Here is a 22,416-nt window from a genome sequence, read left to right as displayed (position 1 = left end):
TATTAAAGTTAATGTGGCACTTTTTCTAAGTTTCATAAGGAAGTAGAAGTGGAAAGAAAAGAATACAAGCTGTGATTTCTGTTCTCACTACTCTTCCTATCAGTCCTCTGTTATGTCTGATTTGTTCTGTGCTAAAACAGGTACCATTTTCACACTTTTAACTTAAGTTTGATTTAGAGATTCTTTTAATGTAAGCTTCTTAAATTTAAGAAGGTGCCTATTTCATCAATTCCCAAATTTTATGCTTTTTCAAAGTTACTTGAGTTGAAAATATGAACAAGAAACTATTGAATTATTAGAGTCTATGAAGACTAGGAGAAGAGAAGACACTAACATATATAAAGCATCCATTTAATCCTTGCAGGGGTAGTGGCATTGTTATTTTAAATGTTGAAGAGATGAAGACTCAAGGAGGTGAAATTACTAATCCACAATTACCATGTATATGTATATACATTGTATTATTTTTGCAATGCTTTATAGTTTGAAATTTTTCAAAAATAACACTTAAAAAGCTGAAATAAAGTGAACTTTTGGCCTTGATAGCCAAAATACAAAAAATAAAAGTGTCCCTCATAAGTACTTCATTCTACAAAATAAAAATAAAGACTTTCCCTTTGTGTCTTGGACTCAAATTGTATTCCTTTAACAGAAAGGGACACAGGAGCATGGAATTCAGCATCTGCTTCCCCTAATACTGTATGATTATCACACTCCACACTTTGATGGGATCTATTTGTTTGTTTTGTTGGTATACTGTTAGATCATTGTCTCTACTATGTGTTTTTTATGTTCCATCTATCAGTAAATATCTATGTAGAGAATTCGTAAACACTTCTTGATTTGAAAGCAGACTAATAGTTTATGGAAATCCCTGGCAGTTTTTCACTATATTGGCATTCTTCTTACTAGACTCTGTGGAAATAATTTTTAAGGTTTCATGAGTTACCTTTGATAATGTATAAGTTTGGTAATTTTTCAAAAATTATTTAACATACTTAGGATGAACAGTTGATGTCAGTGTCTCTCTATTTATTTCTATAATCAATGCCAAGGAAATCTCCTCTCATGATCCTGGTCTACTGAGGAAGGAAAGAGGACAGAGACAGACTTAATGTGTAAATGATGCTTTATGCAAAATGAAAGCAGTTACCATGGCAAACTATGCTCAAAAAAGGCTTCAGAGAGAGAAATGGTGGGAGAGTCAATATGTCATATGGTACAAAGAAACACCTATGAATTTCAAAAGCATTTTGTGTTCTAGCAGTCAATAACCTTCACATTGGAGCTGGCCACTTCGATTGTTTAAAACATTAACCATATTAAGTTAAATTTTTAATTGAATTTTGTTGGTTATGTGAGTTTTTTTGTGTAACTTTAAAGTGTAATTGGCTTAATGATTGTTTTTACATTATAAACAATTTATACCTCATTATATACTTGCCCATATTTAAGAGCTCTTTAATAAAAATGCTTATAATTACATGTGTTATAGTTCAGATGATATAGTGATACCTTGAATCTACAATGATATGTAACATTATATGATGTATGTACACATGTACATGTCATATATAACATATATAAAGTTATCTATATATGTGTATAATTTCTTTCCTCTTAAAGGGATTCATCTCAGCTGTGGCATGAGAGATGATAGTTTGTTTCACTGATAGTTCTTTATTGTAAGGGATTTTCCTGTGCATGTAGAATGCCAGTGTCCTTAACTGCCCCCAACTGCAGCTGTGAAAAATTGTACTGTGTCTCAGTATTGCCAAGTGTCCTCTCAGTAGCCTGTATCTGTCAAAATTGCACAGTTTCAGAATCATCTGTCTGCACATTAGACAAATATAACAACCACTGCCTTGTCCTATGGGGATATGAGAGTGCAAACTCACAAGTGCATAGTCCTTGTGTCTATTAGTAAAAGAATGATCCTGTGTGTACATATATGGACAATATTATGAGAAGACACTTTGACAGGGTCAGATGAGCAACACAGTGGCAGAAAGGAATTTTTTAGGCACTTAAAGATAGTTTATATGGTGCTTCTTTGTGCATTATTGCTTGTAAATCCCTGGAATCCAGTTTGGTTCACTACCTTCCTTCTTTCTGTACAATCACCTAAGGAGACTAGATACCTAAAACTTTTAGTGGAGACAGGAGTTAGTAGTATACAAATGAACCACAGAAATGGAGGCTGTCTGAGGTGTGGAATGTGATAATCACACAGTATCAGGAGGAGCAGATATTGAGTTCTATGCTTTTGTGTTCTATCTCTCTTGAGTGAGTGCAAATTGAATACAAGATAAAATGTAGTCTTTATGTTTCTTTTATAAGATGAAGTACTTATGATGAACACTTTCCTTTTTTTTGGTATTTTGGCTATCAAAGCTAAAATGACTTGGTTTTTGCAGCTGTTTTAGCTTACTTTTTAAAAATTTGAAACTTACAAATACTTTATAAAACTAATATCCTGGTTTCACCCAAATTTTGCTCCAACATTTGCTTTATAATTTCTGCTCTCTGTCTCTCTCCATATATATTTATATGTATATATAATCTTATATATTATGATTATTATGAATAAATTTTTGAGAATAAGTACAAATGTGATGTCCTTTTATTCATGAGTATTTTGTTTTATATATTAATAACTAGATACACATATAAACACAGTAAAATAATCAAAATGAAGAAACTAATATTGAGGGGAGGAGATGGGATCTAGATTTCAATACAAAATCTCTGATCAGCTATTGATATGCTCAATGAATTACATCAGGAGGCACATGATGTTCAGTCATCCCATAACAGGCAATTTTCTTTAAATTGCCTGTATAAGGTGATGTCTGACAGATATCACTATGAAAGCTACTATTTTTCTCATTGTAATTAATAAATACCATACAGGAGGGTTCCTAGAAATTATGTACATTTCTTAGTTCTCATCAGATGAGAACTCATGAATTCAGATTGCTCTTATTAATGTTAACATCCACTTACAATTCTCGCCTAAATCAATTATTACTATCCTGGGTGGCAGGAGGTGACTTGATAATTCCAACATTCCTTCCATATTTTTAGGGTTTTTTTGTACTTGAAGTAATATTTTTCTCTTCTTCCTATTTTATTTAGTTATTCAATTATACAAAAAGAAAGTAATGTATTGTTTTTATTGGTTAACATTATGACTCATGTTTTAGATTTTGATGCCCATGTGTTTCAAAGAAAGATCTAAAAACGATAAAGTAAATGGTCAGTATGAACCAGTTATTCATTTCTCTCTCTCTCTCTCTCTCTCTGTCTTTTTTATTAGGATTATGGGTACATATATTTTGGTACATTATCTATTGGTACATTATTATCACATTTATCATTGGTAATTTGTACCTGTACATGATATATCTTGGTTCCTATTCTTTCTCATTCTCTTTCCCTCTCTTCAAAGCCTCCATCCCTCCCAATTACAAAAGCTTGTTCCCATTTTTTTCCTTCTTTTTTCATTTCTTTCCTTTCTTTCCTCTCCCCTGCCCTCCCTCCCTAGTTCCCCTTCCCCTTTGAACATTTTCTTCCTATTTCACAATATCTATTATACATTTTGGTTCTCATTTACACTTTGAGTTTCTCACAGCAGAGAAAAAATTTGATATTTATACATGTGTGTCCTGTTTATATCACTTATGAGTATGGTCTCAAGGTGCATTCATTTATCTTTAAATAGGTCTAGTTTATCTTTCTCAATGACTGCATAGTACTCCATTTTATATATTAAAAAAACACATCTTCTTTATCCAATCACCAGTTGATGGGGCTTTTGGGCTGTTTAGCTATTACCAACTGTGCCGCTATAAACATGGGTGTACATATATCCCTGTGGTGCAGTGCTTTTCATTCTTTTGGGAAGATACCAAAAAAGGGGAATAGCTGGGTCAAATGGAACTTCCAGTTTTAGTTTTTTGATTAAAACAGAAACTCTAAAACTTCTGGAAGATAGGATAGGCAGAACTCTTGAAGACATTGGTATAGGAAAATAATTTATGGACAAAACCTCAGTCTCACAGAAACTAGCACAAAGAATCAAAAACTAGATCTCATCTTATTCAAAACCTCCTGCACAGCAAGAGAAGGCACCTTCAGAGTGAAGAGACAACTCAAGTGGGAAAATTTTTTTACCAGCTGTCCTTCAGAAAAGGACTACTATCTAGAATATATAAAGAGCTTAACAAAATTAGATCTCCCAAATTTAAAGACCCACTGACATTCCAGCTCACTCCAGAAAGAATGGCTGCTATCAAGAAATCAACCAATAACAAATGCTGGCTGGGCTCTGGGGAAAAGAAACCTTCTCCACTGTTGTTGGGAGTGTAGACTGGTGCCACCACTGTGGAAATCAGTGTGGAGATACCTAAAAAAAAAAAAAATCTTTCCTCTCTTTGGTGTAACATACAAGAGTTCATCAAAATATATGGTCAATGTTTAAATAAATAATTGCTACAGTAAAAGACACGTTGACATTAATCCTCCTCAAAATACCCTTTTTTGCTTTGAACACACTTATGCCATCATTCTTGCTACTTTCTGAAGCAGTTTCGGAAGTCCTCTTCCATGAATGTCTTTATGATATGTGATTAAAAAAAAAATATAGTGAATGCTGTTGCCAGGTACCCTCCAGCAGAAAGGCAGGCTCATGAAAACATTATAGTGTCCTCATCCACCTTATTCACCTCATCTGGCACCATGCAACTTCTGGCTCTTCTAGTCAAAATAACCATGAAAGGGACATGTTTTGAATCAATTTAGGGCAGAGGCAGCCACAACAGTGCAAGACTTTCAGAATTGCTTCAGAGAGTGGAAAAAACCATGAGATAACTGTGTTGGAAGGGAGGGGGATATTTTGACAGTGGTTAGCGGCAACATGTCTTTTATTGTAATCATTTTAAAAAATTTAAACTAGAACCATATTTTGTAATCAGACTTCTTATTGTCTAATTTTACAGTCTTATTCAGGTATTAAATGAATTCAACAGACTCTGCCTGTTACCAAAATCTGGGTGCCAGTTCTTCCTCAGTGATTCATTGAAGAGGAGGTGAAAGAGAAGTCATTCTCTCCTTGGAATCCAAGAGCATTTTATTGTTCCTAACTGTACTGAGAATGCCAATGACTCTGAAGCTAGGGGGAAAAGGGCTCTTAATGAGCTTCAGCATTTTAATGTACTGCAGGTTCCCAATTGCATGAATTTAAGGAGCTTAGCAATTCAGTATCTTCTGAATAATAGCATTTATTTTATACTCTAAAAACTCTCAGGGAAGTCAGAATAACATTGCAGCTTCTTTGGTCTAATAGCTTTGGTGGGCTAATTGACTTGAACAGTGGAGTTGCTCCTTTAAAAAAAACCACATAGTTTCGATTAATGAGCCCAGTAATAAATCATTAATCTTTTCAGTTCATAAGTGATAGGAACAGTGTTATGTTTCCCACCCTGTAATATATTTCTAGATTTTTCTTGCTGATATAGTGGTCACATTGTAAGGGGCTCATCAATTTAATATGCCCACCTCCACCTCATTTAATATAATGTCTAGTAGGTTTTCATTTAAGAGGAACACAATGAGAAAAATCCTAAATAGTTATCATTTTTCTTTCATGAATATGACCTAAAATTTAGTCACTGTCCTTTTCTGATGTTCTAGATTTCTTTGTGTAATAATATTTACAGAAATAATGAGTTACTGAGATTTTCCTGCATACCTACCATTCTTCTAAATTTTTAGTGTTGCATATCGTTGAATAACCCTCTGAAGCTATTAGTATTATCTCCATTTTACAGTTCAGGAAATTTGATGAGAAATTTTACCACCTAGCTAATGTCGTAGAACTGGTTAACATCAGGGCCATCACCTTTCTGTCTGTACATATACCATGCTTGTACAAAATTTGCTGGAGGATTATGAACAAAATGAATTTTGTTGAAATAGAAATATATAAATGGTTACACAGACAACCCAAATTGACATTGACATGTAGTTGTTTTAAGGCTTTATATATCACAGGGTTTTTCATATTTAAATAATTAATTGTCATGTTTATTATGTAGATGAGATATAATTTGGATATAATTGAGGTTTCCTAATTATCATTTTGAGGAAAATAGAATTTCAGGTTATGGACTTATGAAGCAGATGTCTACATCCTTTATTATGGTAATTTGTAGTTAATGATAAATGCCAATTTCTTTTGAAATAGAGTTATAAGCTGTTTTCTAGCCTGAGGCTGTATGGTAGGCAGGGGTCTGGTCCTAGTTCTCAGGATTTAGCTCAGAGGCAGGCATGTACTACAAGATGAAAGAAATGCTGAAATAATGAATAGTCAATAACAAATACATCAAAAATAAGTGGATGACCCTTTTAGTAAAGGACCCTAACTCAATATATGTAAATCAAGAGAATAATTTGATTTGTTTAGTGTTGTGACCATAAGTACCACCAATTGTTCCAGCATGCTGCCGTACTGAATCACAGGCCTCCTTGAGGTAGAAAACCTACAACTGAGGGGAAAACTTAGATGTGGGCCTTTTCCTCCTCAATATCTAGTCATTCATGGTGAAATCATTTCACTTGATATTGAGTTATGTTAAGAATAAGACATCTTTTTCACTGATGAATTTTAAGGAGATTACAAATATGTGCCAAATAAAAATTGGTAGTGGCCTTTTAACAGTCAAAGTGGCTTACCTCATTATAACATCTTCAACTTACTGTTACATGCCCTCTTTTTCTGTTCTCTACCAAGATCATAATGCTAGTATAAGAGATGAAAGCAGGGACAGGTGTGGTGGTATATACATGTAATTCCAGCACTCTGCGAGGCTGAGGCAGGAGGATCATAAGCTCTACTCCAGCGTAGTCAACTTAGCATTTTAGCAAGACTCTGTCTCAAAATAAAAAATAAAATATGATTCAAAAGGCTGAGGATGTAGCTCAGGGTGAAGGGCCTAGGTCCAGTCCTCAGTGACACACACACACACACACTATTTCACATTTTCTCCATGCATATATTAAGAATCAGAAAGAGTGAGACTCCTGTGAAACTGACATTGGAAAATTTAGGAATAGAAGTAGATTCAAGCAAAATGACAACACAACAGAATATTTTGTATATGAAGCTATAGTTTTTCACTTTTTACGTGTTGAACATATATGTTGAAATTTATTCTTATATAGTTGAAGTTAAATTAGGCAGGCATGTTTTCCTTGGTAATTTTCGAAGTTTTATTTCTCCAGCTTTGAAAATAAGACTTAATGAGTCCTCTTTTACTGGCTTATTTCTCCATTATGACTAAGATTCATATTCCTAGGAAGGTGGATTGTATTGCTAGGTAGTTTAATCTTGAACATCTGTAGGAACTCAACCAACAATGGATATTTACTTTAATCTTTCAGAAAAAAATTGTAATCAGCCATTAAATATACACTGTATTCATGCATCTGATTCAAATCAGTTTGGATTTGAATTCTAGTGGGACTTCTTAACAGCTGTGTGACCTTGAGCAATTTTTTTTTGTAACTTCAACTTCCTCATATGTAAAATGGAGATATTAATAGAATCTACTTCTAGGGCTATTTTAAGCAAGAAAACATAATTAATCTAAATTACTTTCAAGTATGATATTTGGCACATTGTAAACTCAGAGTAAATACTAGCTTGCATTATGCAATTGAGAGGTAATAATACTAATCTTAGCAATTAATTTATGTAAAAACATAAATCCCATTTGAAAATGAATACTTCTAGTGTATTTCCAATGAAATGTTTTGGATATAATTATACTCAAAATATTACTTATTAATTTATTGGATTCTAGTTTTTAATTGAGTTTCTTAGCCCTAATCTTTTGGGACATGGTATTCATTGCATGAATTCTATCACAGAATTCCATGAGTCCTCATTTGTGCTGTGTTCTGTAGCTGTCATTTTTGTAGACGACAGTGGGAATGATTGTCCTTGAGTGGAACTTCAGGACCCTAACATGGTTTGGATCTCAGTGGCACTTTTGTGTATATACTAAATATAAATCTGAGCTAGTCTAAGCTATCATATTCTAGGCAGAAGACACAAAATGTTCTGCATCAGTTCTGTATTTGTATGTGTTGTGGTGGTGATTATTCACATAAAATTAATAGACTATCATTGTAAATTTATAGCTATAACTATGCTATTTCAATAATTCCACAGTTATTGGAAGGAGGATCATGGTTATTATCAACAAATCAGGTGACAACTTTCTATCCTAGAATTGACAGCAGTAGATAAAATAAATATTCCTGAAGCCATGACTGAGGCTGAGAAAATGTATTATTTATTTACAATATTGAGTAATTCTCTATGGTTTTGTTTCCTTTTCTCATTTTTGACCATCAGAATCCTGAGTATAAAACTATACATCTTTGTGATATAGTAATATATTACAATAACACTATAGAGAGAGCTCAATATTGTGAAATGTTAATTTAGCATTTTCTCACAGGAGAATCCATCACGTCAGGGCTGATAACTGGTGATACTGAGCTCAAGTTCATGAGGTGCATGTGGAGGGAGAAGTCAAAGAAAGCCAGGAACCCAATCGGGCTACCTGTCCCTGGACCACAGGTGACTCAAGGTCAGTCATGTAGACTTGAGAAGCTCCCTTGCCCATGCACTGCTCGTATCAGTTTGGGGCTGCTCACATGATTTAGAAATAAAAGCCAGCCCCCGCCTTAAAGAACAGCTCTGGTGACCTGGCGTAGGATATAAGAACCCTGGGCCCTGTTTCACAATCAGTCTCCTGCTGTTCCTTTTCCAGAATTAAACCCTGTAGTTAACCTGAAAGACACAAACTCTCATTGCCAGTTTAGTGCTTACATTAGATCTGAACTAATTAAAACTTTAGTGTAAAAATGTATTTCCTAGGGATATTTTTCTCATTATTACATGAAAAAAATTATTAAAGTTTTGGGAAGACAAATTTGTTGTCAAATTCCTCTAACTCCATCATGATATTGAATTAGTAAAAGAGAAAACACCCTCACTCTTTCAGTGGAGTGAAAAGGCTAGTGAAAGTCACTTAGCAAACAAGGGAGAGGAGATGTTTATTAGGACCACTTAGGGCTATCTCTCTCTCTCTCAATTTATTATATGGAATTGATTCATGAGATTACAAAGAATCACAAGTCCCAAAATCTTTAATTGGCCTGTTGGGGGCCCAGAGTACCACCTGTGTAGTTTCAGTCCAAAGGCAGGTGGACCAAAGACCCAGGAAGAGTTGACAGTCCATTCTGGGTCTGAAGGTAATGAGAAAAAAATGAGTTTACATCTCAAGTTAGTCATGAGTAGCAATTCTCTCTTAGTCTCAGGAGGGTCATCCTTTCGGTTATACACCAGTCTTTGTCTTCATTTGTTTGCTTGAAGCCCAGGTTCATTAGGTAGGATGATCTGGTTTAATAGTCTATCCATTGGAATGTTAAACTCATTCAGAAACACCTTCAGAGAATCACCCAGAATAATGTGTGATAAAATACCTAGGCACTCAGGCACTCGATGACCAAGTCAAATTAACACATAAAGTTAAGTATCACATGGATATGTTACTGAATATGAATCTGAGTATTAATTTTATAGGTAATCTTCAGAGTCTTGATCAGGATTCAAAATATCTCTTATGAGATTGCTTATGTGCTAGCCAGCCATTTGTCCCCTTATGTTGCCAGAACTAGTTTTCTTTGCACAGTTCATAGAATAGTTCTTTCCCTATCTATATAATATGGCTGATTAAAAGACCACATGATATAAAATGACAATAGTACATTTTCAATGTTGTAAATTTCTGCTCTGTATGAGGTAGTTCCATCTGTGTGAACATTCTTCTCAAGGGAGATTTTTGTTTCAATTTATATAAAATTTCTTTTTAACTGATAAGTAAAAATAGAAAGAGGGTCCATATTAATGGGATAATATGTGATATTTTGATATGTCTAGCCACTGTGTAATATTTGTATCAAGTTAAACCCATCTTCCCAAATATTTATCATTTCTTCATGGTGAAAACTTTTAAGGTACGTTTTCCTAGCTTTTTGAAATGCACAGTACATTATTATTGCCCATAGTCATCCTGCTATGCAACAGCACAATGAACTACTTGTTCTATATATGATCGGAAAATACAGAGAGTATGTTAAAAAAAATTTTAATTATCAGAGTAAAAGATACATTGACACTGGTCCCTCTCAAAATATCCCCCTTTGCTTTGAATGCACTTATCCTGTCATCCTTGCCACTTTCTGATGTTTTCTTTGGTAAATGTCTTTAGTTGCACTGTTAGAGCCACACAGGTGTTCTAAATCTATTCAAAACATTTACATTTCATGTTCATTTTAACTTTGTGTAAAGCCCAGAAGTTGCACTGTCCCACATCCAATGAATAAAGTGGATGAGAACACACTGTAATGGTTTTATGAGCCCGTCTTTCCATTGAATAGCACTCAGCAGCAACATTCACCATATTTTTGATCACATCTCATAAAGACATTTGTGAAAGAGGATTTCTATAACTGTTTCAGAAAGTGACAAGAACAATGGGATAAGTGTATTTGAATCGAAGGGACTTTTGAGAGAGATGTGTGCCCATGTGTCTCTTACTGTAATTTAAAAAATTTTAAACACATGATACATTTCAACCACCCCTTGTAACTATAATTTAGCACCCATCAATCAACTTTACCCAAGCCTCTCTAACCACCATTCTATACTCAGCTTCTTTGAGATCTACTACGTTAGACTCCACATATGAGTGAAAGTATGTGGTATTTATTTTTCTGTTTCTGGCTTATTTCACTTGACATAATGATCTTCAGTTCTATCCATGTTGTCACATATAACAGGATTTGATTCTTCTTTATGACTGAACAGTATTCCATGATGCACATGTACCACATTTCTTTAGCCATTATCAGTTAATGGACACTAAGGGTCTTGCCATTTCTTGGCTATTACAAATAATGTTGTAAAAAATGAAGGAGTCGGGCTGGGGATTTAGTTCAGTGGTTCTGCCGTCTGCTTTGCAAGCCCAAGGTCCTGAGTTCAATCCCCGGCACCAAAAAAAAAGCAAGCAAAAAAACAAAACAAAAAAAATTGAAGGAGTGCAGATGTTCTTTCTACTTATTGAATTCATTTCCTTTAGATATATATACCCAGCAGTGGAATTGCAGGGTCATGTGGTGGTCCTATTTTTAACTTTTTGAAGAAACTTCATGCTGTTTTACCTAATAGCTGTAGTCATTTACATTCCTACCATAGTATGAAAAGGTTTCCTTTCTCTACATCTCACCAAACTTGTTATCTTTGGTCTTTTTTTTTTAATAATAGCCATTTTTTTCAGAGTTAAGGTGATATCTCTTGGTTTCAATTTTTAAAAATATCTAGAGTTATGTTTCTGCTTTGGAGTTGGCTGAAACCTCCTCAGGATATTTTTGGATGTTTGTTACCCCCTGTTCAGAACAACTCATCTTGAGACACTTGCCTATCTAATAGTTAAAAAATGACTGTAGATTGGCTACATAGAATTTTAAGATTCGGAAAGGACTTGGTAGTATATAAAGTAACAAAGAAGTAATATCTTGCTAAGATCCATAGGATGTTACATTAGGTAGTGTAAAAAATAAGAATATCATCCCCTAAAACAATACTATTCATGTTTGTTTCACTGGCTGCTATCAGTCTATAATGAAATGCATTCAGAAGTTGAGAGTAAACATTTAAAACCTTTTATAAAATTTGATGCTAACATGACAACTAACCCAAGAAGTTCTATTATATCTGTTGAATAAAATAATAAAAAGATGGAACTTGCATTTTGCTCATGTTTTAATTTTCTGTTCACTTATTGCATTAAATATAAAAATGCTCCCCAACAAGGTAGCTCGAGAAACATTGCTCTGAAGTTTCTTTTTAATATTATTATTTCCTTAATATTTAAATGTAGCTTCCTCAAGCATCAGCATCATCAGATGGTTGTTAAGTTTTGAAATTTTGATCTGCTAACAGCCTTTTTCAGACTGGTGTTTATTTAATAGTCATAATGCATATTCAAGACACACAGCTCCAGATACAGCTTTTGATCTAGATAGGAGCCATGAGCTTTTCTCCTTCATAAGCTTCATTTGCGTGGTTACCTTTACTTCTCCACAAGTTCTGAGATCCTGTTAACTACTGAGAAACAAGTATATGCTGATAAATCTCTTGGCAGCTTCCATACATGAAAAGCGAGGAGAAAAAGGAGTCATTTCAGGAAGAAAATTATTTATATATTCTTATGTAAAATGATAGATCTCTACTTCCATTAACAATAGAGAGAATACTCTTCTTTCTCTCATAAATGTTGACAAATTTAAATAATGTACCAAGAAATCCCTACACAGATGAAAAGATGGAGCAGAGCAAAACAGGGCAGTTACTTATGGTGATGTAGTCAGTTAAATGTAATAAATCTATGAATTGTAGTTTTATATTTTTACAATCTCCCATACACTGCAAGGTATTCAGTTAAAAGTCATATTTAGAATGCTAGCTAAGGCTAGGAACTAGGAGCTATTTTTTTTTTCTGCCCTTAACTCTGTAACTCAAACTAATTTGATGAATAGCCAAATGTGAGTAAAACATGAAATTCAGAGATAATTAATATTTATCTGTATTAAGAGTCATTTGAATCATGAATTGCTATTCACTAGTCTTTGAATTTTAAGAATAAAATTACTGTCATACATTGGGGAAAAAGTTGCATCAGGTTGAAAAGGACACGGGTTCTATTTCTACCCAATCTCGAACCAGTTGAATGGCAGTGTGTAAGTCTTCATCATCCCACTACATTCTATTCCCTCCATTTGTTAAAAGGAAAGATTTGACAAGATGTGTCCCTAGGTACATTATGGAGCTACTTATTCTTAAAAATGTGGCTTAAGAAGTTTTTCTTATAAATTCTTTTACATTGTGGTTATCCCACAAGAAATTTTTCTGAAAAGTTAAAAGTGTTCATTGGCTCATAGTTCCAGTCAACCTTTTGAAAATGGCAATTTTATCTAATATGTAAATAAAACTGAAAGTACAATTATATGCCCATATGTTACTTTAAAATTCATTCTGTACAGAACTCAAATTCTGTTGTCAACCAACGCATTCAAGATTAATACTGCATTTCAAAGGACAGAATTACTTAATGAATAACACTGCCCAAAGTTTTATTCTTTCTCCACATGTAAATTAAGGAAGGACCCCATCCAATGCTATATTATCTCTGTGAATACAAATAAAGGAGTTGTCCTTGTTGTTTGAATTTGGATTCAGAAAATAGCTTCCTGGGCAATCCCTTAAGTCCTAAACTCTGCAAGTTTATGTTACATCATTTGGAGTAGCTGCAATACTTAGGGAATTTTGAAATTGATTTAACTTAGAACAAACTGATGTGCTGCTGCTTAGAGAACCTGACAACATGTGGGACTGTGAGGTGGGTTGCTTGTGCTTATTTAGCTTCATGAAGGGAAAAGGGGCACAGAATATCAGACAAAGCCCATACATCTATGGGACTGCACATGTTGACACCCACTCATTGTTATGTTCTGGGTTGCTATAGGGAGTCCCAAGCTGAGAATGGGGGAGGGGGGCCATATATTTCTTGATATATTTTTCCTGGAACTTGAGAGTAGATCTAGGCATGTAGGGCTCAAAAATTACATCATAAAAAGTAGTTCTTTTTTTAATTTTGATTCTTCCTAGGTTGTTGTTTTTTTTTTTTTTAAAAAAACAAACCTCATTCTGCTGTTAATGTGCTTCTAGCACCTCTTTTAATTAACAATCCTCTTTGTAACAAAGAGTCAGGAATGACAAAGCCTTCTACAAATAAACAGTATCTAACTATGATTTATTAACATTAATTTCTTCACTGTTCTTATACGTAGTAACCTTCTATTTATAGTGGCACTGTCTTTTTAGTTATGGTAGCAACATCAAGTGTTTTTAAATGAGTTTATTCAATCCCTAAAGGTATGTTGATTTAGAGGAAGACTTTTAAATAAATAGTACTGGGCAGGCAAAAATTTCTAAGATCTGATATACAAATGATTGAAGCTTGGGAAACACTAGGCTGGTAAAAAATACACTGAACTAGAAGATAGGAAACTTTGCCACAAAATCTAATTCTAACTCTGACACTAATTATCAGATTGTCCTTGGGCAAGATGATGAATCTTTCATGCCTCCATTTCCTCATTATCCAATAAGTATAATGATATTTGCCAAACTAACTTTGGAGTGATGAGGAGAAGATTAAAATAAGTGATGGAATGTGAATACTATAAAAGTTGAAAATTTTATGTACATAAGGTTCATTATTATATTCAGTATTCTTTTTCACCAGTCAGACAAAGAAGAACAAAAAAGCCCATGACCATTAAGAAAAGGATAATATTATGTCTATTTCCTTTCTAGGGTCATGTTGTTTATTAGTTTATTATATCACTATGAGTGAGTGTGTAGATGAGATAATGAATTGCACATTTTCTATATATGCAATAGTCCTAAATTTAAAGCTATATTTGGCTTTTTCAAATAGATCTTGATTTTTGCCATTTTCTTTGGAGAAAAAGCTTGAAAAATAAATAGTTTAAAAAAATGAACCCGATGATATATTATATTCATCTCACATCTTAACAAAAGTATTATGACCTATCTGAATATTGACAGCTATTAAAAATAATAGAATCAGTTTTGTGCTAAAATTTTTTCTTGACATAAAATAATATTAGAATATTGTTTATTGTAAATTTTCATTGTGTGTATAACTATACATTTTCTAATGATATATCATTTATTTGTAGCAAATTTTTAGAATTTCTATTTCCAATTTAATATTTATCCTTGAAGTTTAGGTTATTCAGTTAAAATATAGTTTGTTTAAAGTTGAGTGCCTGCTCTATTTGATATTAGAGATTATCATGTCATGGTTATTTTATTTTGACAATGTAACTTTCCCAAACTTATTAATTAAAGTATGAATTAGAGGATATTCACACATAGAGGTAACAGTACCAATTGTGGCTTGGCTTCCATTCTGTTAAACAAAGCTTGTTTAAGCATTATTGCTGCTGAATTAGAAATGATAGACATCATGTTCTCATTTGCATAAAATATAAAAATATTTGGTCTAAGACAGAAATTCTCAAACTTAAGCAGTTATTAGGATCACCTGGAGGGCTTGTCAAAACATATTGCTTGATCAACAGGCAGAGTTTCTGATTTAGCAGTTCTAGGGGGGCCCAGAGGGTTGGTACTTTCCACAACTTCCCAGGTAATCCTGAGGCTGGTGATGAAGTTCTGGGACCACACTAGTAGACCCACTGGTCCAGTGGGAGGTGACACCACAGAGCAGTGAAGCCAAAGGACCTGGGTAATTGGCCCTTATATCTACCTTGGCTTTTGACATTTGTGAGCTGTGTATTGTGAACAAGTTAGGGATCAGCTTTGTCATCTATAAAGTTGTGATTATATTTATTGGAAATATTAAGTAAAATAATGCATCATAAATGCTTAGAAAATTGCCTCACTAATTGCAATGTCATTAACTAGAAATGACTTTTAGAGCAGTAATAGTAAAAGCAGTTATGAGAGTAGCAGAAAAGAGTGCAATAACAAAGCCCACTTCACTGATTTTACTTTCTGAGGCTTCAATTACTATGACTGACCACAGACTCAAAATATTAAATAGAAAATCCCAGAGATGATTTTATGAAAATAATTCATAAGTTTTAAATTGCATGCCATCCTCAGTAGGAGCATGAAGAAATCTCCATGTTTTGCTCCATCCTGCCAAGATTGTCAGTTATCCCTTTGTCTAGCATATCTACGCAATATACACTACACATGCTTTAGTCACTTAGTCCCTGTTTCTGTTATTAGATCCACTGTAATTGTACTGCAGGACTGGTGTTTAAGTAATTCTTATTTTACTTAACAATGGCCACAACGTGCAAGAGTCCTGATGCTGGCAATTCAGATAGGTCAAAAAGAAGCTGCACAGTGCTTGCTTTAAATGAAAAGATAAATGTCCATAACTTAAGGGGGAAAAAATCATATGATAATGTCGCTAAGATCTACAGTGAGAATGAATCATCTCTCTATGAACCTGTGAAAAAGGAAAAAGAAATCAATAACAAAGTTTGTTGTATCTTAAACTATAAAAGTTAATTCCCCAATGCATGATAAGAACTCAGTTAAGGTGGAAAAAAGCATTACCTGATAGGGTTCAGGACCTCTGTGATTTCAGGTGTTTATTGGTGGCTTAGGAGCATATCTCCCACAAATAAAAGAAGACTGCTGCATCCTTATTACCTGAGCACTTCTGTAACGAAAGTTTATTAGTCTTTTCTAAGGAAGGCTGGACAGAGAGATTGGCTTTCATTGCTAAGATTATTTATATGAAAAACATTCTGCACAGAAAGGAATTTAGTAAGTAGTTCCCCCACTATACACTCTTATAAGGATATTTGGAGATTAGAATCTAAATTATAATTCAAGCAAAACTGTCTCCATTTGTGCAACATTCCTCTAAGTTCAGAACTCACTTCATTTTTTTTCTTTTTTCCCTTAGCAACAAGAGCAAGACCCAACTAATCTATACATCTCAAATCTCCCAATTTCTATGGATGAGCAGGAACTGGAGAATATGCTCAAACCATTCGGACATGTCATTTCCACACGAATACTAAGAGATGCCAATGGAGTCAGCAGAGGTGTTGGCTTTGCCAGGTAAAACACTCTATGTGTAGCTTTTCATCATTTCAATCTAATTCCATTTCTTTCTAATTCCAGGGTGCAAAAAAATAGAATATGCAAAATAAAATGGAATTTAAAAACAACTTGTCAAATCTGTCATCTCTATTTTGCTTCAAGCCAAAGAATCCAACATAATTATAAAAATTATAATTATAAAAATAACTATAAAAATTTTTGTTTTTACTAAAATATCACATTGAATATGTTTATGTGTCTCAAGTCCCAGTGACTAGTTCCCAGTCTTTGCAGTGCTCGTAGAGCAAAATCATATAGTACCAACCACAGCCAGGGATAATAAATGTCCAATAATTCAAAGCAAATGAGCTTTTGTGGTAAATAAAGCAACCAAATTATTTGTACTGATTTCCAAAGAAGAACAGACATAGATTTCTCAGTAGGGAGAAGAGAGAAAAGCAGAAAGATTTAGATTGGGAAGTCCAAAGGAACACAGAAATATAAAGTGAAGTCAAGGAGGCATTTGTATCAAAAAGGTACGTGCTGTTTGTTTTTGATATTCTAGGCAGAACAGAAAAATCAAATTGTAATTCTTTCATTGTTGGAAAAGAAAGAGGAAAAAGAAAGAGTAGTTCCCATTTTAACATTAAGAGAATGTTTACCAAAGAGAATGTCAGCCAGGAATAAAGTGAAAATAGTTATACCTGTTGTGATTTCATGAAAAAACAAAGCTAAAGAAATCACAGAAGAAAAGAAACTGCTCCGTGACTAAAAGAAAATTAAAATCTTTGTCTCAATGACTTTGTGTGCTTCTGTATGTCTCCAGCTAGAGGTGACGTAGATGAGTAGATGGATGTTAGGTGTCATTTGGAAGTTGAGGACATGGCAGGTGGGTGTGTCAACCTTGAATGAGCCCTGTCATCACTTCGAAAAACATTCTAAACCAACCTTTCACCCACATTGGAAGATAACAAATGTCATGAAAGTATTAACTAATCTCTAACTTGACTTTTCTTGAGATCATAGACCATGTCTTCAAATTGTTTTTGTTCTCCATAATGTTGTACACACAGCAGACCAGTAGACATATGCAAAATCTGTGCTCGATGATCAGAATAAAAATAAGCAGAATGACAAAATTCTTCCTCTGTTGAATGTATGCATGAGGCACTCAGGCTTTCAGAAGATTAGAAACTGAATTTTCATGAATAAGTCAGAGTGGATGACACCAGTTGTTTCTCTGAATTTTGCCAGTGTAGTCACTCTTGCTTTCAGAAGTCTCATCAATATGGGAGTTCACCAAAATCACTGCCGTGTCTCTGTTCACATGCCATGCACATTCCATTGGCTTTCCCTCCATCTCTGCCCTCCAAAAACTCTAGTTAATTAGTTCTCCTTTATTTGCACTTCTACTAGAAATGAATACATTTCTGATTCATCAAGATAATACATCCCTTGGGCTAGGATGTAACTCAGTGGTGCCGCACCTGCCTGGCAAGCACAAGGTCCTGAGTTCAATTCCCAGTACATCCCCCCACCAAAGCAAAGGATACTCTATATTCCCTACAATCTGTTGTGATTTTTTTTGTTGCCATGTATATTTGATAGAGATGCCAAAGCAAAATACTACAGACTGGGTGGTTTAAATAACAGAAATTGATTTTTTTATGGTTCTGGAGGGTAGAAGCTAGATCAAGGTGTCTTCAGCTCGATTTCTTATGGATCCTTCTCTTCGGTTTGTAGAAGGGTTTCTTCCCCAGGTGTTTTCATAAGGTCTTCCTTCTGCACATGTTGGTGTCCTAATCTTCTCTCTAAGGGCAAAATCATATCATATTAGGGGTTCATTTTTACTTCTTTAATATTGTATCTGCAAATATCTTCACATCCTAAGTAACTGGGGTTAAGACTGCAAAATATGAACTTGGAGGATGCACAGAACTGCTGGCAACCTGATGACTGGGCTATCAGTTCTCTCACATTGACCTTTGCTCTCTACTTTAGTTTGCTGAAAGTAAAGCATAGTCTTCTAAGTGAAAAGCCAAATAATATATATTGTAAGATCAAAATTGAGCAATAGCATATGATGTCATGGAACAGTAAAACTTACGAAATTGGTTTTCTTTAGGAACTGAGGAACGATGGAAATTTTAAATTGGTATTTCATCCCTTCTCTGAGTGCAACTTTCTCCTCCAGTGCATTTTGCATATAGTAAGCCACAGTGTAAATGTGCCTTACAATTCAAATCTAATCATGTCCCCATCCTGTTTACAATCCTTCAATGTGGCCTTGGTGTTAGTGGCCAGCCTCTCCAGCATCAACCCTGGCATCCCTCCCTCACCTTCCTAGCCTTGGCTCTTCTTGCCTCAATGACCAGGGCACATGCTCCCCATCTTGATTGCTGACAGTCTCCATGACTGTTCTTCTGGATTCTGCCTACTCAGCTCTCTGTTACTGACTTTAACATTTTTCTTCAAAGAATCTTTCACTAACTTTCAACCCCAGGCTGGGCAAGTGTAGGCAGTCTTATAAAAGCTTTACTCCTGTAAAAATGGTGTTTAGGTCTTTCAACTAAAATTTATCATACTTGCAATTAATTCAGTATTTAATTTTTGTCTTCACCCATTGGAATGCATAATTATTTTCCTTTCTTTCTTTGTTGGGTGGGTAGATTGGTGGTGTTATTTCACCATTCTATGAAGTTTCTGAATAGCTAAGCTCATGTTCTTAAAAGCTTGAGCTTTGAATATGAGTTAGTGGTCACGGTCACATGCCTCTACTGAGTCTTATGTCTCTGTGCTCTAAATCATGTATATCTCAATTTCAGAAAGTGGGAAGTAGATTGAAAAGAAAAACATGGGTAATGTATTCTTATGCCTAAGAAGTAAAAAGTACGTGAGTCTACCTGAATGTTGTAGTACACCAGAAAACTGATACAGAATGAATACTTCGTTCTCCATGAAATTTAGACTTTAATTTCCAAGGAGTAAGCTCATATAATTAACCTAATTAGAGAGAATGAGAAAATAACTTTAGCTCTACCATATGTAAGTAAGTCTGCTGAAATTTCTACTTTCTTACAGGTTAAAATTTGTTCTGCATTTTTTTCGACGATTATGGCTATTGATTTAACTAACTTGATACTTACAACTTAATCCTTGTACAATGTTCCTTCTTTTAAAAATGCTGTCCTCTCCATTTTTCCCCTCAGCCTTTTGCCTTGAGAGTTCACCCCTTAAACTACAAAACAGATAAGCTAATTTGAGTCACATTTTCTTGAATCTCCCAAAGATAGTACATAGCAAGTGAAAAAGCTATTGAATTATATGCAGATATCTTGCGACAGTGGTTCTCAAAATGTGGTTCTCAAATTAGCAGCTTTAGCATCACCTAAGAACTCCTTAGAAAGGAAGACTTTTCTACTACTGACTCATAGAAGGAGGATGCTGATGGTGGAGTGAGCAGTGATCCATAATCTGTATCCACAAGCAATTCAAGTGACTCTGCAGCTCTGTAAAGTTTAGGAAATATTTACAATTGCATTAGAACTGCATCTCAGGATCATCTGGAAGGCTCTTAGAAACTCAAATTGATGAATCCCAATCTTAAAGAGTCTCTAACCAAATAGGTCTGGGGTAGGGCCCAAACCACGTAAGTTCCCAGGTGACATTGCCAGTGCAGATCTGGGGACTGCACTTTAAGGACAACAGCACCACAGGCGTCCATTTTTCCAGATGGAAGTGACACCTGCTGATGCCTCACTGTGTTACATATCACTTTCTCCAAAAGTACTCATGCCAAGTACTTTTCTTCCTGTTCCTCATGGATAGAGATCATAGCTTATTCTCCTTCCTACCATTTCCAGAACCTACAATATTGTTTCACATATAACATATCTTTAGTAAAATTTTGATGATAATTAAATCAAATCTCTTCAATTTCTTTCTTCCTTTCTTTTTCTTTCTTTCACTATAGTAACATGCAGGAAACATTTGATGACAATGACAAGCTGCTTCTGAAATAGAGAGTACTGGGATATTAGAGAAAACTACAGTAGCATCAGATACTGTGGTTTATAAATTGTTTCTTCCTCAAAAAATTCACAGTACCACAAGAATTATGAAAAGAATTTGTGTATTGAGTTGGAAGAACGAGAATTGTGTCTACTAAAATTTTTGTGCACATCTCTTGAACTTGTGATTATCTCAAATGACAAAATCTGAATAGTTCTTTGAGTGGGCTTTATTTTGAATGTACCGTTGGTGACTTGTAACCATCAAATGTGGTCTTTCATTTGTGTGCAAGAGATCCTAAAATTCCTTTGATTAGAGAGAAAATCCCTCATTATTATTCACTTGCAAGCTATACATTAAACTTCTTTGATAACTATCTCTTCAAAGTAAAAAGAGTATCTTCATTTTATATTTAAATCACTGAACTTCAAAGCATTGATTTGAATACCAGTAGGGTACACAGACAGCACAATTACAGGCTTTTTAAAGTTCCAGAAACACTAAATAGTGTCTGAAATTACAGACATTTTATTTTATTTTGTGAGTGTGTGTGTGTTTTTGTTTTACTCTCTTGTAACTTAAACCAATTTGCTAAGATACACCATCCTCTGCAGCATTTTACAGCCAAGTCATAAACCTCTGAAAACAGAAGGGTACGGTGGCAGTGCTGACAGTCAGACCACTCCTGCAGAGTGAGTGGGTACTGGCTGACTACCTTGTCTGAGAGGGTGAGGATCATGGCATACATCAACCAGGGTATGGAGGGACAGGGCTGGATGCTCATGTTATCCATTTCCCATTCCCAGAAACATGAGACTGTTTGTCCAGCAAAACTCTCATTGAAAGAGTGTTATGAGAGGTCAATAAAGGATGACCCAAAGTAGAGAAGAAATGGGGGTGGGGGATGAGCATTCACAACCTAGCTTTAACATCTGGGAACATAGAACCTCTTTTAAAAATTCATTTACTGTCCCCTGGTGAGCTAAAGAGTGTGAGAGACACAGATCTTTGTATTTTGCAGTATTTTTTGATCCTTTTTAGTACTTTTAATTTCTTTCTCATGGACCTTTGTTTGAATGACTTTTAACACATGGTAAATCCTGTGTTTCACTTCTTTCTCCTGAATGAGCAGATTTCCTATATAAATCACTGCAGTTCTTCTTTTCACTAAGATGATGATGGTGATGATAATACTAGTGGTGGCATTTATAGGCAGACCAATACTAGCTTGATTATTAAAAATATCAGTATAAATAGATTTAATATATTCCTTTTTTCTACTTATAACTTTGAACATCATTAACATTTTAATGATTTACCATCAATTGCCTGATATTCCTTGCTCCCTGTCTTCTCTCACTCCTGAAGCATAATAAGCACACTTATTCAGAATGAGTATGATGAAAATATAGAAATTATTAAGCAAATCCCAATATTTGATTGTAGGCAAATATTTGATCCTGTTACATCTTATCAGAACTTGCTTTTTTTGTTTGGAGTATGTTTGCTGATATCTACCTAGAGTCCTTTGATGTGGTAAAGATTCTTCCCTTACACATTTAGCATTTCTTTTGAAATTACTATGTCAAACT

The 22,416-nt window shown here is 34.5% G+C and overlaps 1 protein-coding gene across 14 annotated transcripts in view; it reads left to right on the top strand.

Moving 5' to 3' along the window:
- The window catches only part of Rbms3 (RNA binding motif single stranded interacting protein 3), a 1,369,918-nt gene that overhangs the window by 1,062,196 nt on the left and 285,306 nt on the right, over window positions 1–22,416 (top strand). For all 14 annotated transcript variants that reach the window (XM_013077038.3, XM_013077039.3, XM_021238654.2 and 11 more), the window contains one exon: window positions 16,674–16,831. In XM_013077038.3, the coding sequence (XP_012932492.2) occupies window positions 16,674–16,831 (158 nt within the window). The remainder of the gene's footprint in view (window positions 1–16,673; window positions 16,832–22,416) is intronic.

Source organism: Heterocephalus glaber, unplaced genomic scaffold, assembly GCF_053883595.1.
Source record: "Heterocephalus glaber isolate CG9 unplaced genomic scaffold, H.glaber_assembly_v1.0 deba00001472, whole genome shotgun sequence".
NCBI classification, from domain to species: domain Eukaryota; kingdom Metazoa; phylum Chordata; class Mammalia; order Rodentia; family Bathyergidae; genus Heterocephalus; species Heterocephalus glaber.
Note: the sequence above shows the minus strand (reverse complement) of the source record. Positions and strands in the feature narration are given on the sequence as shown.